Here is a 22,557-nt window from a genome sequence, read left to right on the forward strand (position 1 = left end):
AACACAGCTTGTCGTGTTTGGAGGAAAAAGAATACTGAGTTGCATCTATCAAACACCATACCTACTGTAAAGCATGGTGGTGGAAACATCATGCTTTGGGGCTGTTTCTCTGCAAAGGGGCCAGGACGACTGATCCGGGTACATGAAAGAATGAATGGGGCCATGTATCGTGAGATTTTGAGTGCAAACCTCCTTCCATCAGCAAGGGCATTGAAGATGAAATGTGGCTGGGTCTTTCAACATGACAATGATCCAAAGCACACTGCCAGGGCAACGAAGGAGTGGCTTCGTAAGAAGCATTTCAAGGTCCTGGAGTGGCCTAGCCAGTCTCCAGATCTCAACCCTATAGAAAACCTTTGGAGGGAGTTGAAAGTCCGTGTTGCCAAGCGAAAAGCCAAAAACATCACTGCTCTAGAGGAGATCTGCATGGAGGAATGGGCCAACAACAGTGTGTGGCAACCTTGTGAAGACTTACAGAAAACGTTTGACCTCTGTCATTGCCAACAAAGGATATATCACAAAGTATTGAGATGAAATTTTGTTTCTGACCAAATACTTATTTTCCACCATAATATGCAAATAAAACGAAAACAAAACAGACAATGTGATTTTCTGGATTTTTTTTTCTCAGTTTGTCTCCCATAGTTGAGGTCTACCTATGATGTAAATTACAGACGCCTCTCATCTTTTTAAGTGGTGGAACTTGCACTATTGCTGACTGACTAAATACTTTTTTTCCCCACTGTATATCCAGTCTGCAGATAGCGGCCTCTGTTCCTCTCAACAGGGAATCCCCCCCATGACCACCACTCTGTTTCTTCTTCACAACATTTTTCTTTCTCCATCCAGGACGATTCTGAAGGCGTACAAGGTTGCTGTTGGTGGGCAGAGTCTTATCCTGATTTATTTCTTCATCGTTCTCCTGCCTAAGAGCCTGATACTGGTTCCTTAGCAGTATGGGCGCTGACTGCCTCCCGATCCTCCTGCTTCTCTGGGTCACATGTTTCCATTCCTCTGTTTCTTCAGGTGCACTTCGAATTTCTTCTCTTTCTGTAACATGAAGAGATAATTCTGCTCTAAGAACTCTTCACCTTCCTTACTGATCTTAAATGTAGCTAACCTCTCTTCGAGATTTTGCAACTTTTCCTCCAACAGGGACACAAGCTTGCATTTGTGGCATGTGAAGTTTGGCTTCTCCACTGGTAAGTCTGTGAACATGTAGCAAGAAATGCAGCTCACCAAATGGCTCCTGGCCTCTTCCATATTGTCAGAGATTTCAATGCGATGAAAAATGAGCCAAAATCTGCGCGCCGTTAGGCGTGCGGTTTATTGATTTCCTCTTCTCAGCTGCAACGGCCAAAATCCAGTGATCGTTGAGCTCACAGAGACTTTTCATTTGCATATTCCCAGTGCCTTCTGGGATAAGAGATCTCCTCAGGACTCTTCCCCTGGTTTACCGAAGGAAGGAAAGAAAATCTCTTGATATCGATGAAACTTAGAGACTACTTTGGGCAGATATGCCAGGTCTGTTTTCAACACAATCCTATCCTCATACATGCATATACGGCAGACTTATAGAGAAGGCCTGCAAATCACTCACCCTACGGGCTGATGTAAGAGTAATCAATAAAAAATTGTTTTGAGGGTGAGGTATTATAGACAAGTCATGTATGGGCTCAAACAGTTCCTTTGTAAGGGCCTCTAATACTGTTTAGATCCCACAATTAAACTTTTGGAATCGGGATTGGTTTAGACCTATGGCAGGACTTTATGAATCTTGCCACCCATCTATTCGCCGCCAGGTTACAATTGTATAATGCACCCAAAGCAGAGACCTGAATGTTAAAGGTATTAACGGCTAGTCCCTAGTTCTAATCCCTACTGTAGAAACTCAAAAATGGGACCGATCGGAGGAATTTGGCTTAACGGTTTCCCCAAGGACCCTAGGAATTTACTCCACGTTTTGCTGTATATCCTTGTAGTTATAGGTTTCCTACTCTTTAGCAAAGTAGAAACTAGGCCTGGCAAGAACCCCCTATTACTCAGAAGTGACCTCTCAAATTCCACACCGCAAGATGGAACCCCTTCACCTGGGCATGGAATATTGGCTGAGGAGATCTGGAATCTCCGGCAAGATCCATGGATCTGACAGCGACATTATGCGTAATAGGGAGAAACAAGTTATTTTCGGACAGAATGGGGGAATCATAATCACTCTCGCTTGATCCCTTCTGATTTTCCTGACTACTGTTGGAATCAAGGCTACTGGAGGAAATGCGCAAGTTCCAAGGAATTTGTAGGGAGTCTACCACGAATGGCCTTTCCCTTGGGTTTAGTGAACAAAACCTTTTTACTTTCCTGTTGCTTTTGTTGGCAAATAAATCTATTTCCAGGATTCCCCATAGGCAGACTCTCTGTTGGAAAACACTGAAGTTTAAGGCCCATTCCCCCTGCTTTAGCCTGTTGTGGCTTAGGAAGTCTGTTTCGATGTTCTCTGCCCCCTTTATGCATAGTGCTGTAAGGCAAAAGAGGTGGTGTTCCGCTAACTTGAAAATGTTGTTGGCGGCTTCCATTTGGGAGTATGACCTTGTTCTCCCCGGCGATGGAAGCATGCTACTGCGGCCCGGTTGTCTGACATAATTTGGACATCGCGGCCCTGGATGAGAGGAACAAACTTTAGGACCCTACTCACTGCCCATAGTTCTTTTACGTTCTAGGATGACCCCAGCTCCTGAGAACCCCAAGACACCTGAATTGCTTGACCTCTCAGGTCTGCCCCCCTCCCTGAGAAACTTGCATTTGCTAGGATCACGTTGCATACCGATGTTTCCCAAGGAACCCCTGATGTCAGATTTGTCCTGTCCGACCACAATCTGAGAGTGCCTGACCCCCATGTAAATTTTTACCTTCCCGTCTAAACACCCTCTTAAAGGGAATCGGTCACCTCATTGTCGCGCTATATGCAAATTAGTTGGGTCTGGTCCAATGGGCAGCGTTTCTTGCTCCTTCCCTCCACCCCTCCTTGGCCGCTGTACGCAATATTTCAGGTAATTTCCATATTCTCGTCCAACTGCGGGCAAAACCAGAAAAAAGTAGTTCGCATGCGCCGTAAGTACTATGTCCTGGAAGTATTTCACTCCCATTTCTGTGTTCCGGGACATAGTTCACCGACGTATGCGCACTAATGCTTTTCAGCTTTGCCCGCAGTTGAGCAAAGCACACTGTGCACGCGCGAGTGGAGATTGCAATGTGCAGGGGCGAAATATGGACGAGAACTACGGAAATTACCTGAAATATTGCATACAGCGGCCAAGGAGGGGTGGAGGGAAGGAGCAAAAACACCACCCATTGGACCGGACCCAACTAATTTACATACAGCGCAAAAATGAGGTGACAGATTCCCTTTAACTTCTGTGTTGACAGGATCTCCCATTGCAGATGTCTGGTATGGAATTGTGCCCATCTGACTGCTGAGATACAGGATGCTAGGGTTCCCAACAGGGACATTGCGTTTCTTAGGTACATTTGTGGTTGCTCAATGCCTGCCAAGGTGAGATTTACCACCTTCTCTATTTTGTCCTTGGGTAGATGACAAGCTTGTAGCTCGGAGTCCAGGATAAAACCCAAGAAAGTCTGCACCTTTAGGGGTTGTAATTTTGACTTCTGGGTATTAATCATCCAACCCAGTTCTTGTAGGGTCTCTGACACCTGTCTTAACTGTCGCACAGTGATCCTCCAATCCTCTTACTATCAGAAAGTCATCAAGATAGGGAACTATAACCGTGTTTTGGATTCGGAAGAAGGCTGTCATCTCCGCTATGACCTTGGTGAATACTCTCGGGGCTATTGATAAGCCGAAAGGAAGGGCTCTGAACTGAAAATGTCTGAGACTACCCTGGATGAATAGGGCCACCCTCAAATATTTTTGATAACCTGGATGGATAGAGATGTGTTCGCATCCTTTAAATCAGTTACCACCATAAAACAATCGTGATGGAGAAGCTTTATGCTGTAGTCACTGACTCCATTTTGAAGGTGTGATTTTTCACCCAATGATTGAGAATGTTGAGATTTGTAATAGTTATGAACGAGCCATCTGTTTTGTTTTGGTTTTTTTTATTAAAAAGAGGGGTGAACACCCCCTCCTCTTCTGTTCGCGCGGAACCTCGGACAGAACTTGTTTGTCCACCAAGCTCAGGGATCTCTGTATCTAGGGCCAGCTGTTCTTCCAACCCCTTCCTGATGGGGATATCACAAAATGTTAGTGAAGGAAGGCCTGAAAAGACAATTCTTTCAGCCGCCAAAACAATGTTCAGAACCCAGGTGTTGGAGAAGTTTTCCCAGGCCTGAACAAAAAGTGAAAGCTTCCCACCCACAGGAGTTCTGGGGTCATTGTGAGGATTTTCTGGCTGTAGAGGAGGGGCCGCCGAACATGAATCCGGACTCCTCTTTTCCCCCTGTCCTCCCGGAGGACGACCTCTGCTGAATTTTCTCCTACGAAAAGACGGCCTTCTCTGATCCCCTGAGAACCTGGGAAAGCTCTTCTTCCTATCACTCGCTTTCTCTAGAATGTCATCCAGATTTTTTCCCAATAGAAACTGGCCATCACAGGGTAGCGAATACAGCTTAATCTTAGATTGTAAGTTTCCTGGACATCCTTTGAGCCATAACGCACGCCATGCCGCCTTCGATAATCCAGCTGCTCTAGCCGCCAGTCTCCTAGAATCAGCAGATGTATCTGCCAAAAAAGCTGCGGCCCCATGTAACAAATACATGTCTGATATAAAGGGAGCGAGAGAGAAAATTTTGAGAGTTGCTCCTTGAGTTGCTGCAGCCAGATCATCATTGAACGTGCCGTAAAAAGTTCCAGCAATTGCTGGCTTTAGCCCCCCAGCTGCTGCTTCCCATGTGTGCCTCAGGTAAGTGTCCGCTTTCTTATCCAATGGTCCCCGAGTACCCCTGAGTCCTCTTAGGGTAGCGCTGAACTTTTAGATGACCTGGATACCGCGGCATGAATTTTTGGAACCTTGTCCCAAATTTCTGTGTCCATCTCTTCAAAAGAATACATCCTTTTAGAGGAGGAGGGTAGGGCACCTGACTTCTCCGGTCTCCTCCATTCTCTATTAATGAGAGCCTGGAATTTGGCACTGACTGGGAAGGTCCGTTTTTATTTTCCTGTAATCCTCCCAGCAACTTAGTCATTTTCTCCTCTTTCAGGTCCATAGTCATTCTAATGGCCTTAAGCAGACCATCCGTTTTCTCTATAGGGAAACATTGCCTACCCCCGTATCACTGTCCGAAGAAGAGGAAGATGGAGATTCAAGATGGGCTAGGCCCTGAGACAAGGGTGAAGAGGAGTACGAATTAGAAGGAAGATCCTTAACTTTTTTCCTCCCTTTCTTCAGTAGCGACTTAAGGGAGCACTCCACCTCCAACCTGATAACTGATCGAAGGCTAGCTGCAAATCTGGGGGTCTCTTCCACAATGGTCCTATGGATGCAGTTGGAACATAGGTCCTTCTGCCAATCCTTCGCTAGGGGTTTTTACACAGGGCACACCCCTGTTATTTTTCTATCCCACGGACTTTCTAGGCTTTTCCTAAGCATTTAAACAATAGGGGCTTATTAACGGGCTTGTTTTGTTGCAGGAGGGACTGGTGCACTTCACAATATAGATGGCATCATGAGAAAAGAAGATTATATGGCAATACTGAAGCAACATCTCAAGACATCAGCCAGGAAGTTAAAGCTTGGGCGGAAATGGGACTTCCAAATGGACAATGACCCGAAGCCTACTGCCAAAATAGTAAAAGTGGCTTAAGGATAACAAAGTCAATGTTTTGGAGTGGCAATCACAAAGCCCAGATACTAATACTATTGAAAATTTATGGGCAAAGCTGTAAAGGCAGGTGCAAGCAAGGAGACCTACAAACCTGGATCAGTTACACCAGTTTTGTCAGGAGGAATGGGCCCAAATTCCAACCAACTATTGTGAGAAGGTTGTGGAAGGATATTTCCCCCCCCTCCCCCCCCACAGGTGCACAAAACTATAGTCAACTGCACTTGTATGCACACCTAGAAAGACAGACATCGCCGGATCATAGGCCATAGAGTCCAAAGTGACAATCTGCCTCAATAAAGGAATGTTCTGTGGGGGGCTATGGCTAAAACATCTATTTCAGAGATTTACAAGGAAACCCCAATGATGCACATTATAACTCAAGATGTAATAGTTACCCAGAGTTGAGAACCATCCAGTGTAAGGGGTACACTGGATGGTTCTCAACTCTGGGCAACTAACATCTTGCTGTTTCAAATTTACATCTTGAGTTATGATGTGCACCATTTGTTTCTGGCCCTCTCTATATACTACTCACCATTTATTCTCATTGAGGGATTTTTTCTCCATAGAGATGATCAGAAACAAAACTTCAGCAATGTCCGGTATTATTAGTTATTTTACCATTATGTATTCTGTTGTGCAGCACAATTAATTTTGCATTTGCACTTTATATGATGAATTAAGTGCTACCTTTAGGCAATTTCTTAAAAACATAGTGGTTGACGCAATCTGAGTTGTATTTTTCCAAACTTTTGTATTTTACTTATCCAGTGTTTGCTTTTTTTCCCCATTTTCTGTAGTTGCTTACATCTCCAGTATTTTATATGAACTTGTTTTTAATTCAATAAAGAGTATTTTTTGTATTCAGCTGTTGGAGGACGTTTGTTTTCCTACGTAGTTGTTGCTGTGTCGCACGGTCCTCCGTGTTGTGATCAATAGGGCATAATTTTTTAATTTTTTACTTAGTCCCGCTATGGGATATTAACGTTTAATAATCTGATCACTAGTCTACTGCATTGCAATGCACGTGTACTGCAATGCATTACACCTGTCAGTGTCACCCTGACAAAACACCTTTTAGACCTTGCTCTTGGCATGGTCTAACAGCCATCGTAGCGATCAGATTAGGAGGTCATTATTAAACCTCCTGCGGTCATGGGAAACAGACCTGCGTTGCAGGGACGCTGATGGGTTGGAGAGAGCCCCTTCTGTTTCCTAACCTTCTAAATGCTGCAGTCAACATTGAACGTAGCATTTAGAGGGTTAAACAGCCTGAGGTGGTGCGGGCTGTTACAGATGGAGCTTGGCTATCACTGTAGAGAAGCTCCCAGCGGTGCTTGTGCTGGCACAGCTACTGTGCATGGATAATTGCCATGGCGTACATATACCGCAAAATATGGTGTACTGGTACGTTATATGTCGGAAAGAGGTATTCTTAAGTTATCTCTTGAGCATGCCACAGCTCTGCAGTTAGATTATTTCCTGATTCCTTGGCGAGGTGGGGGACTCCTCCTTGAGTGATGGTTGTGGTCAAGAGCTCCATCCGGCTACAACACATTAGAGGTCTGTCAGTTTTTGACCGGAGTCTACACAGTTATCTCTATATGAAAAAATGGTAAAAAAAGAAAAAAAAAGGACACATGGCTCAGGAAAGTGGGAGCCGTGAATATGAGAATTGTTTTTGAAACTGCCGATGTGGATGCCCCAGGATTCTGATTCTACAGGACTGCCAAGAGCCCTATCAGGAGGTGAGAGGTGCCTAACTGCTTTATAGAAATTAGCTGGCTGAAGAGAGCCAATTGGGATGTCAAGAGTTAGCTTCGCACCTGGAATATGAATATTGAGCACACTTGGTCAACATACTCTAGTGGCTGAGCTCCTTGGATACAAGCTAGGCACTATGAAAAATAAAAGCTTTCACAGCAGGTGAATGAAAGCAGAAGAAAAAGCAAGTTAAAAGCAAACTTGTTTATTTTCATACTGTATAACTAAAACAAATTAACAACATGGGAATACCTTGTTACTGAACATTAGAAAACCCTTTAAAAGATGTTAAGATGTTAATCCCTTACGAGAATAGCCCTTATTCCTCATGTAAAATGTTACACTGTGTTGTCAGATTCTCTTTGCAGAATATTACAATTCAAATGTTCGATGTACAATATATGTTGGTACTATATTAGTGATAAAATCAGCAACAAAACAAAACATACACAAATAAAATATTTGTAACTTAGGTATGTATGTATTTCAATTTTAAAATAAAGTATAAAGTCAATAACTTACTTCATCATAAAGGCTTCCATTTACATCTGCACCGTAGATAGGAGCAACAAAAGTTAAATTTTTCCAATATTTCCTTTCCAAATCTTCATAATCCATGTATCTTGGAGTACAATATCTGAAAACACATCAGAATCAAAATAACTTTTAAAAATCATATAATTTTAAGACTCCTGTCCTATCATTCATTTGCAAAAATTGTGGCCAACCTTCACTAACTTGTATCTTCTCTTTCACACAAATTGTAAGGCTGATACATGTGACGGATTATTCCACACATTGCATACCTGAACATAAAAGGGGAAACCTACCATATCTTTTTCCTTTGCATTTTGAAATTAGTCATTATAGACTTGATTCAGCTTCTCTTTGCCCTTGACAACCTCCCAATATTTTACCAGGGCATAAGTGCTTATTGAGTTGTCCACACTTATAAATAACCCATACGGCAGAATACACACTAAAGGCAGACCTGTGCAAATTGGTCAGATCTTGGACCGCAATACAAGGACTGGCCGTGGGTCTCCCGACCGAAACAACAGCTTTATGTATTTCTGTGAGGCGATCACACACAAATCAGGAGACCAAAGGACAGTCTGCGTACTGCAAATCGAGATCGGACCAATTTGCACAGACATCTTAAAATTGTGGCTTCACTTGCACAGTTAAAAACTGCTAAACAAGCAGGGTACAAGTCATTTAATGGCCAAAAATATTATTATACATGTACACACACACACTAGACAGCGAATTCTGAAAAGTGCAATGATAAGTCAACCCTTTCACTGCTGGAAAATATGGGTGGTTACTTGCCAGAAGATTTTGCTTTCGCCTTTCCACATTCATAGCAATAACATAATTTGGTACGCAGGCATACTTGCATAAGATCTTTCTTTTTGCAAGACAAGCCAAAATGTGTATAAGCAAGATTTCATAATGTTTATAGAAATCATAAACCGATCATCATAAAGTAACATGTTAACTGCATTTTTATAGGTTCTTTCCAATGCGTCTTTATTTACTGTTTTGGGGTGTTAATTTATGAAAAGTGTTAAACATTTTTCCTTTTTTGTTTGTAAATTTTAAGTTGCATTTCACAGTACCAGCAAAGTGAGATTTCAGAAGACTCATACTCATAAAAAAACAAACAAAAAAAAAAACAAAAAAAAACAAAAAACTTTCTGACAGATTTGGAAAACTGCTGCGGTTTTGAAAACTGCAGCAGGTCACTTTCAGCATTTTTTCACCCATAGAAAGCAATGAGCAAGTGCAAAAAAGCAGTAAAAGAAAAAAAAAAAAAAGTATTCAGGTATTTGGTCTTATTGATGTGTTTTTGGTGAAAATTAGTCTTAAACTTTTCCCCAAGTTTAAACCATAATGTCTTGGTCTCCTCACATTAGCATGGCAGTTGGGATTAGTACAGTTTAACGCTTTTCCAACATGCGCCATACATATACAGCGCTGCGGGAGCTGCATCCCTCAAACCGCAGTATATGTACGATGCTGCGATCGCGGGGCTCATGCTAAGCGCCGCCGCAATCGATTGCCAGCTCTATGTAAGAGTTGACATCCTGCAGCAACGACCACAGTTGGCTATAGGACCGATCAGGCGTTTAACCCCTTTGATGCTGCTCTCAATAGGGACGGTGTCATCGAGGAGCATCACACAGGGAGTAGGCTCCCTATCAGCTCCCATCGACAACGCGATGTGATCGCATTTTGCTGATGGTCAACACGGTGACCCCCGGCCGCATGTTAGCCCTGGGGTCCTTCAGGGTTTTGTGGCTTGTGAATAGAGCTGAGCAAATTTTTCAATATTCGGTTCGGATTACGAGCGCCATTAGAGTCCATGGGAGTAGAAACGAGCAAATATGTTCAGAAACGATCGTCAAACATAAATTTGGAAAGAATGGGGTACCAATATGGCATGAATATGGCAAATTGGGATTCAGTGATCATTTACAAGCATATTCACGCATCTCTACTTGTGAGCACCTGCTAAGAGCAGAAGCTGACACCTCCTCCCCTGCCTGTCAAACGCTGCTCTGAGGCCCTGCAGTGCTGAAGTATTGCAGAGTATCACATCAGCGACCTGTTGCTATACAGTGATGCTCCATCCAGGGACAACGTAGAAAAGTAAGAAAAAAAACCCACAAACACGAGGGGGAAAAAAAAACTATGCTTAACCCCTTCATGACCGGAGGTATTTTCGTTTTTTGCTCCCCTTCTTCCCAGAGCCATAACATTTTTGGGGAAAATGGCCATGTGAGGGTTGTTTTTTGCAAGGCAAGTTGTACTTTTGAACGACACCATTGGTTTTAAAATATTGTGTACTGGAAAATGGGGAAAAAAGAAATTCCAAGAGCGATGAAAAAAAAAACAAAAGTGCAATTCCACAACTGTTTTTGGTTTTGCATTTTCACTAAACGCTAAAACTGACCTGCCATTATGATTCTCAAGGTCATTACGAGTTCATAGACACCAAACATGTCTAGGTTCTTTTTCATCTAAGTCAGCGGTCCTCAACCTTTCTGACCTTGAGTCACATTCAGCTTAGACAGAGGGTCACGAGCCACATTCAGCACAGAGAGGGGAGCGAGCCACATCCAGCTCCCACCCCCTTCAAAGTAGTGTCAACCAAAGCCCCCATTACAGGTATAATGATAACCAAAGCTTTTCCACAGAAATCACTCCAAAGCAGTACACCGAGATCCAGGGGTTCCCACAGTACCCCCATTCAGTATTCTCCCATCAAGGACTCCCAACATACTGTGACATCCAGCTTTGAGCACCTCCTCTAACTGGTAGTACTATCCTCCAGCGTACCATACCTAAATCATCTAAGGGTATGTGCACACGCTGAGGATTCTGCTGCGGATCTGCAGTGGATTTGGCCTCTGCGGATCCGCAGCAGTTCTGCAGACAGTGTACAGTACCATGAAAGTCTAAGATTGTCCAGGTGTCAAACCGCAGGGGAAAACCGCTGGCCAATCCACAGGTAAAACTGCAGGTCAATTTACCTGCGGTTTTACCTCCGAATCCGCATGGAAAAATCCGCTGGTGAATCCGCAGCGTGTGCACATAGCCTAAACCACCAAGACCAGTATATCTGCATCCAGATCTGCTCTTCTGTGCAGGGCTACGCACAAAATTCACCATTTTGAGATGTACTCATCATACCTGATCGCTAGACCTGGACCTAATGCACCAAGCTGGCAGACAGTCACGAGCCACAATTTATGGGACCACGAGCCACATGTGGCTCCCGAGCTACAGGTTGGGGACCCCCTGATCTAAGTGGTGGAAAAAAAAATTCTAAAGTTAGTTAATAAAAAAATTGCACCATTTTCCGATACCCGTAGCGTCTCCATTTTTCATGATCTCGGGTTGGGGGAGGGCTTATTTTTTTGTGCGCCGAGCTGTTGCTTTTAATGATACCATTTTGGTGTTGGTGACCAAAATAAACTAATTCTGGCATCTTTACTTTTTTCTCGTTACACCGTTTAACGACCGGGTTAATCTTTTTTTATATTGATAGATCCGGCGATTCTGAACTCAGCAATACCAAATGTGTAGGTTTGATTTTCTTGTTTTTGTTTTACCTTGAGTGGGGCAAAAAGGAGGGCAATTTGAATTTATGAGAGATCTATCTATCTATCTATATATATTTGATTTTTTTACTTTTGGCATGCTTTAGTGGTTTCCAGGGGAGACTAGAAACTGCCATAACCCGATCACTTTGCTACATACAGGAAATGATCAGATCACCTGTATGTAGCAGAATTGCTGACTTGCTATGAACATCAACCATAGGGCGGCACTCATAGCAATCTGGCTATGGCAACCAAAGAGGTCTGCAGGAGGAGACCTCTGATTGTCATGCCAACCCACCGGTGACCAACGATCACGTGGCGGGATAACAGCTGTAGGAGGATCGTGATTCCACCCGCGGCTGTTAGAGGAACATATCAGCTGTTCAAAACACCTGACATGTGCCGGAAGAGATATGGGCTCAGCGCCAGAGCTCACGTCAAAGGGAGGGTGTCCAACATCGGCGTACTATTACGCCTGATGTCGAAAAGGGATCAATCATACCGCATAACAAAAAAGTGCAATAAAACACAATCAAAAAGACGAATGTAAATAAAAATGGTACTGCTGAAATCATCTTGTCCCGCAAAGAAACAAAAAAAACAGCCATAAAGCTCAGTCAGCGGGAGAAAAAAAAAAACAAAAAAAAAAAAACAAAAAAGGGATAGCTCTCAGAATGGAGTGATGCAAAAATAATAGAATTAGTCTGATCGGTAATTCGGTTTCTAGGAACTTTCCACGACAGTCACCTTGGGAGGATGTCTCCCCGCCCTAATGGGGGACAGGAAACACAAAAGAGGTTAAATACCCTCCCCTTCCTGCTAACTCCAGTGTTTTTTCTGGACACACTAGCATGTATAGTTACCACCAAAGTGCAGGAATCATCCCATAAGAACATCAGGTAGGGAGGGAAATTAGTCTGGTGAAAGTATGCACAGGAGACCAGGTGGCGGCTCTGCATATCTGCTCATATGAAGCGTTTCCTCTCGCTGCCCATGATGTAGAGACTGATCGAGTGGAGTGAGCCTTTAGCGAAGCAGGAGGAGAGAGAGAGATCCTTTGCCGAATAGGCCAGACAGATGGCCTGTTTGAGCCAGTTCACAATTGTGCTTTTTGCTGCTTTCTTTCCTTTATTTTGGCCAGAAAACTGAATAGTATTAAGTTACGTACCGGTAACGGTATTTTTCGGAAGCCCATGACAGCACCATGAGAGGGGGGATCCGCCCTATAGGAACAGGAAACCTACAGATACAAAAGGGCGGCACCTCTCCCACGCATCAGTTGGATTACAGAGCTTGAGAGGCTACCATGGTTAGTACACAACATATAATATATACAACCTATCTACCCTATTTACCAGAATTATTTTACACCATCTCCCACATGAGGTAATTTTATGAACAATCTTCTAAAGGAGTGCACCTCTATACGTGAACAAGGGAGGGAACTAAGGGTGCTGTCATGGGCTTCCGAAAAATACCGTTACCGGTACGTAACTTAATACTTTATTCGGACTCCCATGACAGCACCACGAGAGAATTACAGAGATGTAAACTAACTTAGGGAGGGACTACAGCCTGCAGCACCCTTAGCCCGAAGGTGAGGTCTGAGGAGGCACCCATGTCTAACCGATAGTGGTTAAAAAAGGTGGAAGGAGATGACCAGGTGGCCGCCTTACATATCTGATCAATTGATACTCCAGATCTTTCCGCCCAGGATGATGCCATGGCCCGAGTAGAATGCGCCCTCAGATTCTGTGGAGCTGGGCCGCCACCTGCTGTGTAGGCAAGAGAGATAGCCTCCCTAATCCACCTTGCTAACGTGCGTTTTGATACTCTGTATCCTTTCCTGGGACCTTGGAAGGATAGGAATAATGCGTTCTCCTTCCAAGGATCCGTGGCTGCTAAATATGTAAGTAAGCATCTCCTAATATCTAATGCCTGAAGTTTTTGCTCTTTAGGGTTGGTTGGATTAGGGAGGAAGGAAGGCAGAACTATCTCCTGTGTCCTGTGGAATTGTGTTGCTACCTTGGGAAGGTATGCTGGATCTGGCCTTAGGATTACTCTATCTTGCAAGAACTCTGTGTAAGGGGGCAATCTGGAAAGTGCCTGTATGTCGCTCACCCTACGTGCGGATGTTATCGCTACCAGAAATGCTGTCTTAAGAGATATAACCTTTAGTGAGGCAGAATCTAAAGGTTCAAACGGACTTTCCGTCATGGCTGTAAGGACTAAGTTTAAGTCCCACGGCACACATCTGTCTTTGTGTATAGGTCTCGATCTGGCCGCTGCTCTGATGAACCTTGCTACCCAATAATTTTTTGCAATATCACCTGCAAACAGGGCCCCTAAGGCTGGAACTTGTACTTTTAACGTACTTGTGGAGAGACCCAACTCGAAACCTTTCTGGAGAAATTCCAGAATATGTTTCGTGGGAATTCCGTCTCTGACGTCAAAGTGAAAGGTGGACAGGAATCGTTTCCAGGTCCTAGCATAGATGTTAGTGGTAGTTAATTTTCTGCTCTTTAGGAGGGTGTCAATTAAGTTCTTGGAGAACCCTCTATCCTTTAATAGTGACCTTTCAAACACCACGCCGTCAAATGAAGTCCCGCTACTTGTGGGTGGCTGACTGGCCCCTGGTAGAGGAGATCTGGAAGGTTCGGCAGTACCCAGGGATCGCATACCGACATGGTCCTCAACCATGCGAACCAGGTCCTCCTGGGCCAAAAGGGGGCAATTAGTATGACTTGTGCCTGATCCTCTCTGATCTTCCTGACTACCAGAGGAAGAAGATTCAATGGCGGGAAGGCGTATGCCAGAGAAAAGTCCCATCTTATCAGGAGGGCATCCACCGCCAGGGGATTTTCCCTGGGGTTCAGAGAGCAGAACGATTTTTCTTTCTGTTTTCTCTGGTGGCAAAGAGGTCTACCTCTGGCTGACCCCATCTGCGGACAATCTGGTGGTAAATATCTTTGTTCAAAGCCCATTCTCCTTGCCTTAGAGTCTTGCGGCTTAGAAAGTCTGCTCTTACGTTGTCCTTTCCGCTGATGTGGAGCGCAGTTAAAGATAGAAAATTTCTCTCTGTTATCTGAAGGAGCCGTTCTGTTATCTGCATCAGAGCGCTGGAGCGGGTTCCACCTTGGTGGTTGACATATGCTACCGCTACCTGGTTGTCCGAGTGTATCCTCACGTGATGGCCCTGTAGGTACATAATGAGTTTCTTGACTGCCCGTTCTATCGCCAATAGCTCTCTCTGGTTGGATGAGATTTCAGAATCAGAATCCCAATGTCCCTGTACCACTATGTCCCCCATATGGGCTCCCCAACCGAAGGAACTAGCGTCTGTGGTTATAATACGGGTTATCTGTGTTATCCAGGGCACCCCTGATGCTAGGTTCTCGCTATCGAGCCACCATCTAAGCGATGTAACAGCTGAGGGGCTTAGCAACACTCGACCTTGTAAGGAGCCTTCCAAGGCCCTGCTATTAACCAGGACGTCGTTCTGAAGGGCTCTAGTATGGAATTGTGCCCACCTGACTGCTGGGATGCATGAAGTTAGAGAGCCTAACAGGGACATGGCCTGTCTGAGGGTCATAGACGGATTATCAATTGCCCGAAGAACCTGCTCCTGTATCTTTTGCAATTTATCTAGTGGCAGCAGGCACTGCTGAGTTTCTGAATTTAGTAATAAGCCTAGAAACTTCTGTATTTTTAAGGGCTGGAGTCGGGATTTCTCGTAGTTTAAAATCCATCCGAGGTTTTCTAATCTGGATTTAGCTTTTTCTATCTGGGATCTACAATGCCCCACCGATTTTCCCACAATCAAGAAATCATCTAAATATGGGATGATTAAGACGTCAAACTCCCGTAAATGAGCCATAACTTCGGCCACTATCTTTGTAAATACCCTGGGTGCTGCTGAGAGACCAAAGGGAAGGGCTCTATACTGATAATGACGCACTGTGCCACCTACTGAAACCGCCACTCTCAGGAACTGCTGGAAGTCTGTATGGATAGGTACATGATAGTACGCATCTTTCAAAACTATGACTGCCATAAAACAACCTTTAAACAATATTTTTATTGTTGTATTAATGGACTCCATCTTAAATGTACGATTAATCAAAAACTCGTTAAGGAAACGAAGGTTTATAATCGTTCTGAATGTCTTATCAGGTTTCTGGACTAGAAACAGGGGAGAGTAGAACCCTCTTCCTCTTTCAGCTTCTGGAACCTCTACCAGGACATTTTTCTGGCATAGGCTCAAGACTTCCGCTTCTAAAGCCGCTTGTTCGAGAGGAGAAGATCTTAAAGGGGTTAGTTTAAAGGTATCCCGCGGGACCTGGGTAAACTCCAATCTAAGCCCGGTGGATATTACCTTGCGCACCCAGTCACTATTTGTAATCTGTGACCATGCCGGGAAGAAGGATGACAGTCTACCCCCCACGGGAATTGCTAGTCATTGATTTGATCTCTTTTGATCTCTCGACGAGCGTGTGAACATATAGCCCGTACCTCTTCTCCTTCTGTCTTCCCATCTGGGGCGATCTCTAATAGGCGAAGAGTTGCGCCTTCTCCCCTGGCCGAATCTCCTTCTACCAAATGGACGACGGTAGGACGCAGACGAAAGGTTTGGGAATTTTTTCTTGTCGTCCCCCGCCTTCTCAAGCAGCTCGTCTAGGACAGCGCCGAACAAATATTCGCCCTCACATGGAATCGCACAGAGCTTTGCCCTGGACTGAATGTCTCCCTGCCAGCACTTTAGCCACAGGGCTCTACGAGCTGCATTAGAGAGACCTGCTGCTCTGGCGGCCATTCTCACTGCATCCGCTGAGGCATCTGCTAGGAAGGCTGCTCCCTCTTGGATGGTTGGTAGGGCCCCAAGAATTGTCTGTCTTGATGTACCCTGTTTTAATTGTGACTCCAACTGGTCCAACCAGACCATCCTGGACCTGGCCGTGCACGTTGATGCCACTGCTGGTCTTAAGGACCCGGCCGCCATTTCCCAGGTGTTTTTAAAGAAAGTATCTGCCTTTCTGTCTAGGGGATCTTTAAGGGATCCCATGTCCTCAAAGGGTAGAGAGGATCTTTTCGATGCCTTTGCAATGGCTGCGTCTAATTTGGGGGCTCTGTCCCAAGTATTCACTGCCGGATCGTCGAAGGGGTATCTGCGTTTGAGGGCTGGTGGTAGCGACCCTCTTTTATCCGGTTTTTTCCACTCTCTGTGGATCAGATCCTGGATCTTTTGATTTAATGGGAAGACTCTCCGCTTCCTATGTTCCAGCCCACAGAACATGACATCCTGCATGGATAATTGGGGCTTAGGCTCCTCTACCTCCATTGTCCCTCTGACTGCTTTGACCAGCTTGTCTACCCGGTCAAGAGGCAGACAAAATCGCCCCGAGTCCTCTTCTCCTGAGGAGGACGAGGGAGATGAAGCCTGGGAGTCTCTGCTTTTTCTCCACTCTACCGAGGAATCGGACTCCACCGGGACCTCGCCCCTTAGACTTTCCGGCTGGGACAAGGACTTTAGGGTTTCCCTCATTTCTGCCCTGACAATGTCCCTTAAACTCGCCGCTACCGCGGGCGACTCTTCTGCCACCGTCTGCTGAATACAGGGGGGGGGCACAATTTTTTGAGGCATTGGTCCGGTAATGGGCATGCACAGAGTGCGCATTCCCTATGTTTAGTCTTACTTGTAGCCTTTTTCCCCTAGAAAAAAACACAGAAGGGGGGTCCCGTCACTGAGTGAACTTTCACAAAGATCACTTACCAGTGCCACAATCAAGTACCGGAGAATGAGGGGGATTTCTCTCAGTCGATGCTCCTGTCTGCCTGGATGAGATCTTACGAGTGGACTGGTCACTTCGTCCCGCCCGCTCATTACTGTCACGGGACACCTTTTTCTGTTTGACCTGCCGAAGGTCATCCAGGGGCGGCAGTGATGCTTGCCGCTGCTGTCGCCCTTGCTTCTGCCGCTGCTGCTGGTGTTGCTCTCGATCACTCTCCATTACCACTGCTGCTGCTGTATGCTGCTGCTTGTAATAATGTGGCCAAGGCAAGGTACCCTGCCAGGGTCCTGCCTAAATACCCCTCCTCCGGTCAGCAGTATCCAGGCCGCGCCCCTCCCCCCTAACAGGGCTCCCTACCCCAGCTGGCGCCGCACCCGGCCCGAAAGCCGACGCTATCGGTGTTTCCGATGGGCGCCGCCATCTTGGATTCTTCGCGCATGCACAGTGGCGCGCCGACCCGGAAGTGCATCTTCCGCCCGCCCCCTGACGTCACCGCTACCCCGGGAAAGACCGGAAGTCACGCGGGACGTCCGGGAGCTCCGGAAGCAGCGCCACCCGGTCACAGCCCCCTGCAGCCGCGCTGCCGCCGTACCTGCGAGCCGGGAACCCCCGGGGGGAACATACTCACCGGCGGCGGCCTAACCTCGGAGACGGACATCCTCCGGACGCCGCTCCCTGCTGAACACGCCACCGCCGTGCCACCCATCCTGGTCCACCGTGGCGTCCTCCAGGAGATCCGCACCAGGCCGAGGTAGGAGACCCCCTCGCTACCTGTATCGGCTGGCCGGCCTGGGATCCGGTCTTCTGTAGGATCCCGTCCCCTCAGGAACAGGAAACCAACTGATGCGTGGGAGAGGTGCCGCCCTTTTGTATCTGTAGGTTTCCTGTTCCTATAGGGCGGATCCCCTCTCTCGTGGTGCTGTCATGGGAGTCCGAATAAAAAAATATTCTGGTCAATCCTCCAAACCTTGGTCTGTTCAAGGTAATGGAGGACCACTCTGCGGACATCCAGAGTGTGGAAATTTTCTTCCTTCACATTGGAAGGATTCGGGCAAAATGAGGGCAACACAATATCCTGACCCCTATGAAAGTCTGAGACAACTTTGGGCATAAAGGAGGGGTCCAAACGTAAAACTATGCTATCAGAGTTCAGAGATAGGTAGGGCTCTTGTACAGACCGGGCCTGAAATTCTCCTATGCGTTTAGCCGTGGTAATTGCCACAAGGAAAACATTTTAGGTTTTTCAAAGATATTGTAGACAAAGATCAAATTGGACCTGAATTTGACTGTTGAGCGCTAAATTTAGATCCCAGGGGGAACGGGACTGGGAAGTCTAGGACGTATTCTGCTTGCAGAGGTCATGAATCTTTTGACCCAAAGATGTCTGGCTAGGTCCTGATCAAAAAAGGAGCTAAGAGCAGAGACCTGAACCTTCAGTGTGCTTGGGGTAAGCCCAAACTCCAACCCCTTCTGGAGGAAGTCTAGGATTTGAGCGATGTTGGGATGGAAGGGATCAGGGGTGTTAGGAAGGCACAAGGAAGATAATTTCTTCCATACTTTGCGATAAATGGCGTTGGTTACCGGCTTCCCGCTTTTTTGGAGGGTCTGAATTACTCTGTCCGAGAGACCCTTAGTTTTTAAGATGTTTGCTTCAGTATCCAAGCCGCAAGGTTCAGCCTGTTGTGGTTTGGGTACAGTAAGGGACCCTGATGAAGGAGGTCGGCTTTTTGGGGAAGGAGCAAGGGACCTTCTTGAGCCATTAGGCGAGAATAGTAGCCTCTGCCTATCTCTTGCTGTGGTACATATGAAATTACTTCTTGCAGTAGATCTTGTAACTGTAGAAGCAATGCATCCTGGAGATCTGGAGACTGTAACAGGGTGAATCTCAGACACTGGGGGGGGGGGGGCTTTTGAACTCCAACCCGTCTCGTATGGTGTGGAGAATCCACTGATTTGTGGGGATGGACTGCCACCGGACGAGGAAATGCGAGAGTCGACCCCCCCCCCCCCACCGGAGAGTCACTGTTTGTCGTTGAGTGACACGGATGTTCTTGCCTCTACCACCCTTTGGGTAGCTCCACCGTCCAGTCTTGCCCTTTCCCCTGAACTCCTTCTGGGAGGGCAGCCCACGTGGGCGATGAAAAAAAAACGTCTCCTAGTGGTTTTCTACTCGGGAAGTAATTTTTTCTTATCCAAAGCTTTTTCAAGGATATCATCCAGGATTGGCCCAAAAACATGGTGTCCTTGAAAGAGAATTGCACAAAGTTTAGTTTTGGAGGTAATATCAGCTCCCTATGATTTCAGCCAAAAACGCAACTCGCACCGATTCTCCCGAGGCATTGGCTAAAAAGCCTGTCGCCTTTTGGAAAAGGGGAAGGGAATCCAGAATCTCATCCCTGGAAGTTCCCTGAGAAAGGTGCTCTTCCAACGTGCTAAGCCAGAGAAACAGGGCTCTGGTGATGCATGTAGAGGCCACATTTGTTTTGAGCAAATTAGTTGAGGCCTCCCAAGCCTTTCTTAGATGGCTTTCTATTTTACGATCCATAGGATCTTTCAATTGGGAAGAATCCTCGAAAGGAAGAGACGTCTTCTTGGTTACTTCGGAAACCTGGATGTCCACTTTAGGAATCTCCCAAATAGAGTTGTCTCCGTCAAGGGGAAAGCAATTCCTCAATTCTGAGGGTATGCCAAGTCCTTTTTTGGGGGAAGCCCACTCCTAAAGGATAAGGTTTTGCACGTTCTCATGAATAAGAAAACCTCCCTTATCTCTGGGTTTCAGCACCCCAAACATCTCATCTTTGACTGAGTATTTCACCTCCTCCTCTTCAACCCCCATGGTGTTTCTTACCATGGAAACTAGCTCTTCCATGTCTTCAGAAGAGAAATAATATTTTTTCCTATCAGGTTTAGGGGTGGAAGTGGAGCCCTCATTTTCCCACACATCTTCTGACCCTGAGGTATGAATTTCACCCCAGTCTGTGTCGGTTTCTACCGGTGCCATCTTCCTCGTTTTAGGGAGAGGAGGATGTGGTACCGGGGACTGCTTAATGACTGTTTTAATACTGTCCAGGAGGGAGGTCTGCTCGGCACGTATGTCATCCGTGCAAGGTTGGCATAGCTTCTTCTTGTAAGCAGAGGGAAGCCTGGAACCACAACCACCACGCTTGCAGCTGGGTTTACTCTTTGGGGCAGAGACATTTTCTCCCTAGGAAGAGAGAGAAGGTATACTAAATGACCCATAAGACTAAAGAAGGTCTGGACAGTGAGGGACCAACCCTGCTACTTACAGTAGGAGGGTTAACGCTGGGCTCTGCAGACGCAGCTGAAGGAGGTTTGTCGCAGTCCATGGTCAGAACTGTCGCCCGTCACACAAGAGACAGACACTGCGTCTTACATGGAGGTTCCTGACGAGGATATGAAGAGCTCGAGGTCTAGCGTCATTGTGTGCCCCTCCTTCCTCTGGGTCCACAGGGAGGAACCACAAGGAATGACCCCCATCGTGGCTTCAGCGCCAGAGACCGCTGGACTGGAAGTGCGTGTGCTCCAGCGTGGAACGCATCAGGACGCAAACCGGCAGTCCGTGCCAATGTCACTTCCGGTGCGCGCGGACCCCGAAACCAGCGCATGGCGGGAGGACGACGCCGGGGAGCTACAGGAGGCCCCGGCTGCACATCTCCGCCATGCATTACCTCCCGAGGAGGCATGGGAGGGGCGGGAAGGGGGTCCCGAGTCACATGCATCATGGAGACGGGAGCAGCCTAACTGAGGAGGAGAGCCAAGCTCTCAACCTCGGCTGCCCGGCGTTGGTAAACACATTCTTAGGAGCTCCACTCGCCGGCCGCACAGCACCTCTAAAGAACCTCTTCATGCCCCACTGGGGGACAGGAAAAACAATGGAGGTAGCAGGAAGGGGAGGATATTTAACCTCTTTTGTGTTTCCTGTCTCCCATTAGGGCGGGGAGAAATCCTCCCAAGGTGACTGTCGTGGAAGGTGACTGGAGATAATTATTTTTCCTATTAAAAAAAAATATTTTTTATTGGGTAAAAGCCAAAAACATAAAAAAATAAATAAATAACACGATATAAATGGGGTATCACTGTAATTGTACTGATGCAAAGACTAAAGCGCCATCGGCCACAGTTTTGTGCACTTGTGAAAAGGACGATGCTGAACAGAGGCCAGAGTAATTCTGCTGCCTCACTCGTGAATGGGTCACTCGGGGGTCTCATCTGTCACGTCACTCAGATTTATATGGAAACCTTAGGCTGTGTGCCCACGTTGCGTTAAAGCATTTCCGCCGCTGCGGAAACGCTTAAAAAAAGCTAATAAAACGCATACCATGCAATCCCACAGTTGCTGTGCCAATGCTGCGGATTCTTCCGCTGCGAAATCGCATAGCGGAAAAATCCACAGCATGTCCATTAATTTTGCGGAATCCTGGCCATAGGATTGCAATGAAACGCTCACTTTACGCATGTGGCTATGCCCACCATGTGTAAAGTGAGCGCTTCATGTGCGGATGGTACCCAGGGTCTGGAGGAGAGGAGCTTGCAAAACGCTTGTGTTTTGTGGGAAACTGCATGAGAATTCACACCTGCCACTCAGGTCCATCATCTGTCAATGGAAACATAGGGCACTTACACAGTAGTATGAAGTGAGTGGAGGGCACCACTAGTCAGATGTCAGTAAGAGGGTTCACCATGGGTATGCAAAAGACATAGAATTAAAACAAAGAAAAAGATCATGCCCACATATGGGAGAACACCTCAATTGCCTAGAAAAAAATATTGCTTTATTGAGATAGAGAGAATATATATATTATATATATACACGCACACACACACACACACACACACACACACACACACACACACACACACACACACACACACACACGTGGCCAAAAGTATTGACACCCCTGCAATTCTGTCAGATAATACGCAGTTTCTTCCTGAAAATGATTGCAAACACAAATGCTTTGGTATTATTATCTTCATTAAATTTGTCTTAAATGAAAAAACACAAAAGAGAATGAAGCAAAAAGCAAAAC

General features: G+C 46.1%; 1 protein-coding gene across 4 annotated transcripts in view; it reads right to left on the reverse strand.

Moving 5' to 3' along the window:
• KDM4C (lysine demethylase 4C) overlaps positions 1 to 22,557 on the reverse strand; it is a 565,453-nt gene that overhangs the window by 434,840 nt on the left and 108,056 nt on the right. For all 4 annotated transcript variants that reach the window (XM_073572230.1, XM_073572231.1, XM_073572232.1 and 1 more), the window contains exon 4: positions 8,128 to 8,242. In XM_073572230.1, the coding sequence (XP_073428331.1) occupies positions 8,128 to 8,242 (115 nt within the window). The remainder of the gene's footprint in view (positions 1 to 8,127; positions 8,243 to 22,557) is intronic.

Source organism: Dendrobates tinctorius, unplaced genomic scaffold (assembly GCF_039654945.1).
Source record: "Dendrobates tinctorius isolate UK_male_01 unplaced genomic scaffold, ASM3965494v1 ptg000031l, whole genome shotgun sequence".
NCBI classification, from domain to species: domain Eukaryota; kingdom Metazoa; phylum Chordata; class Amphibia; order Anura; family Dendrobatidae; genus Dendrobates; species Dendrobates tinctorius.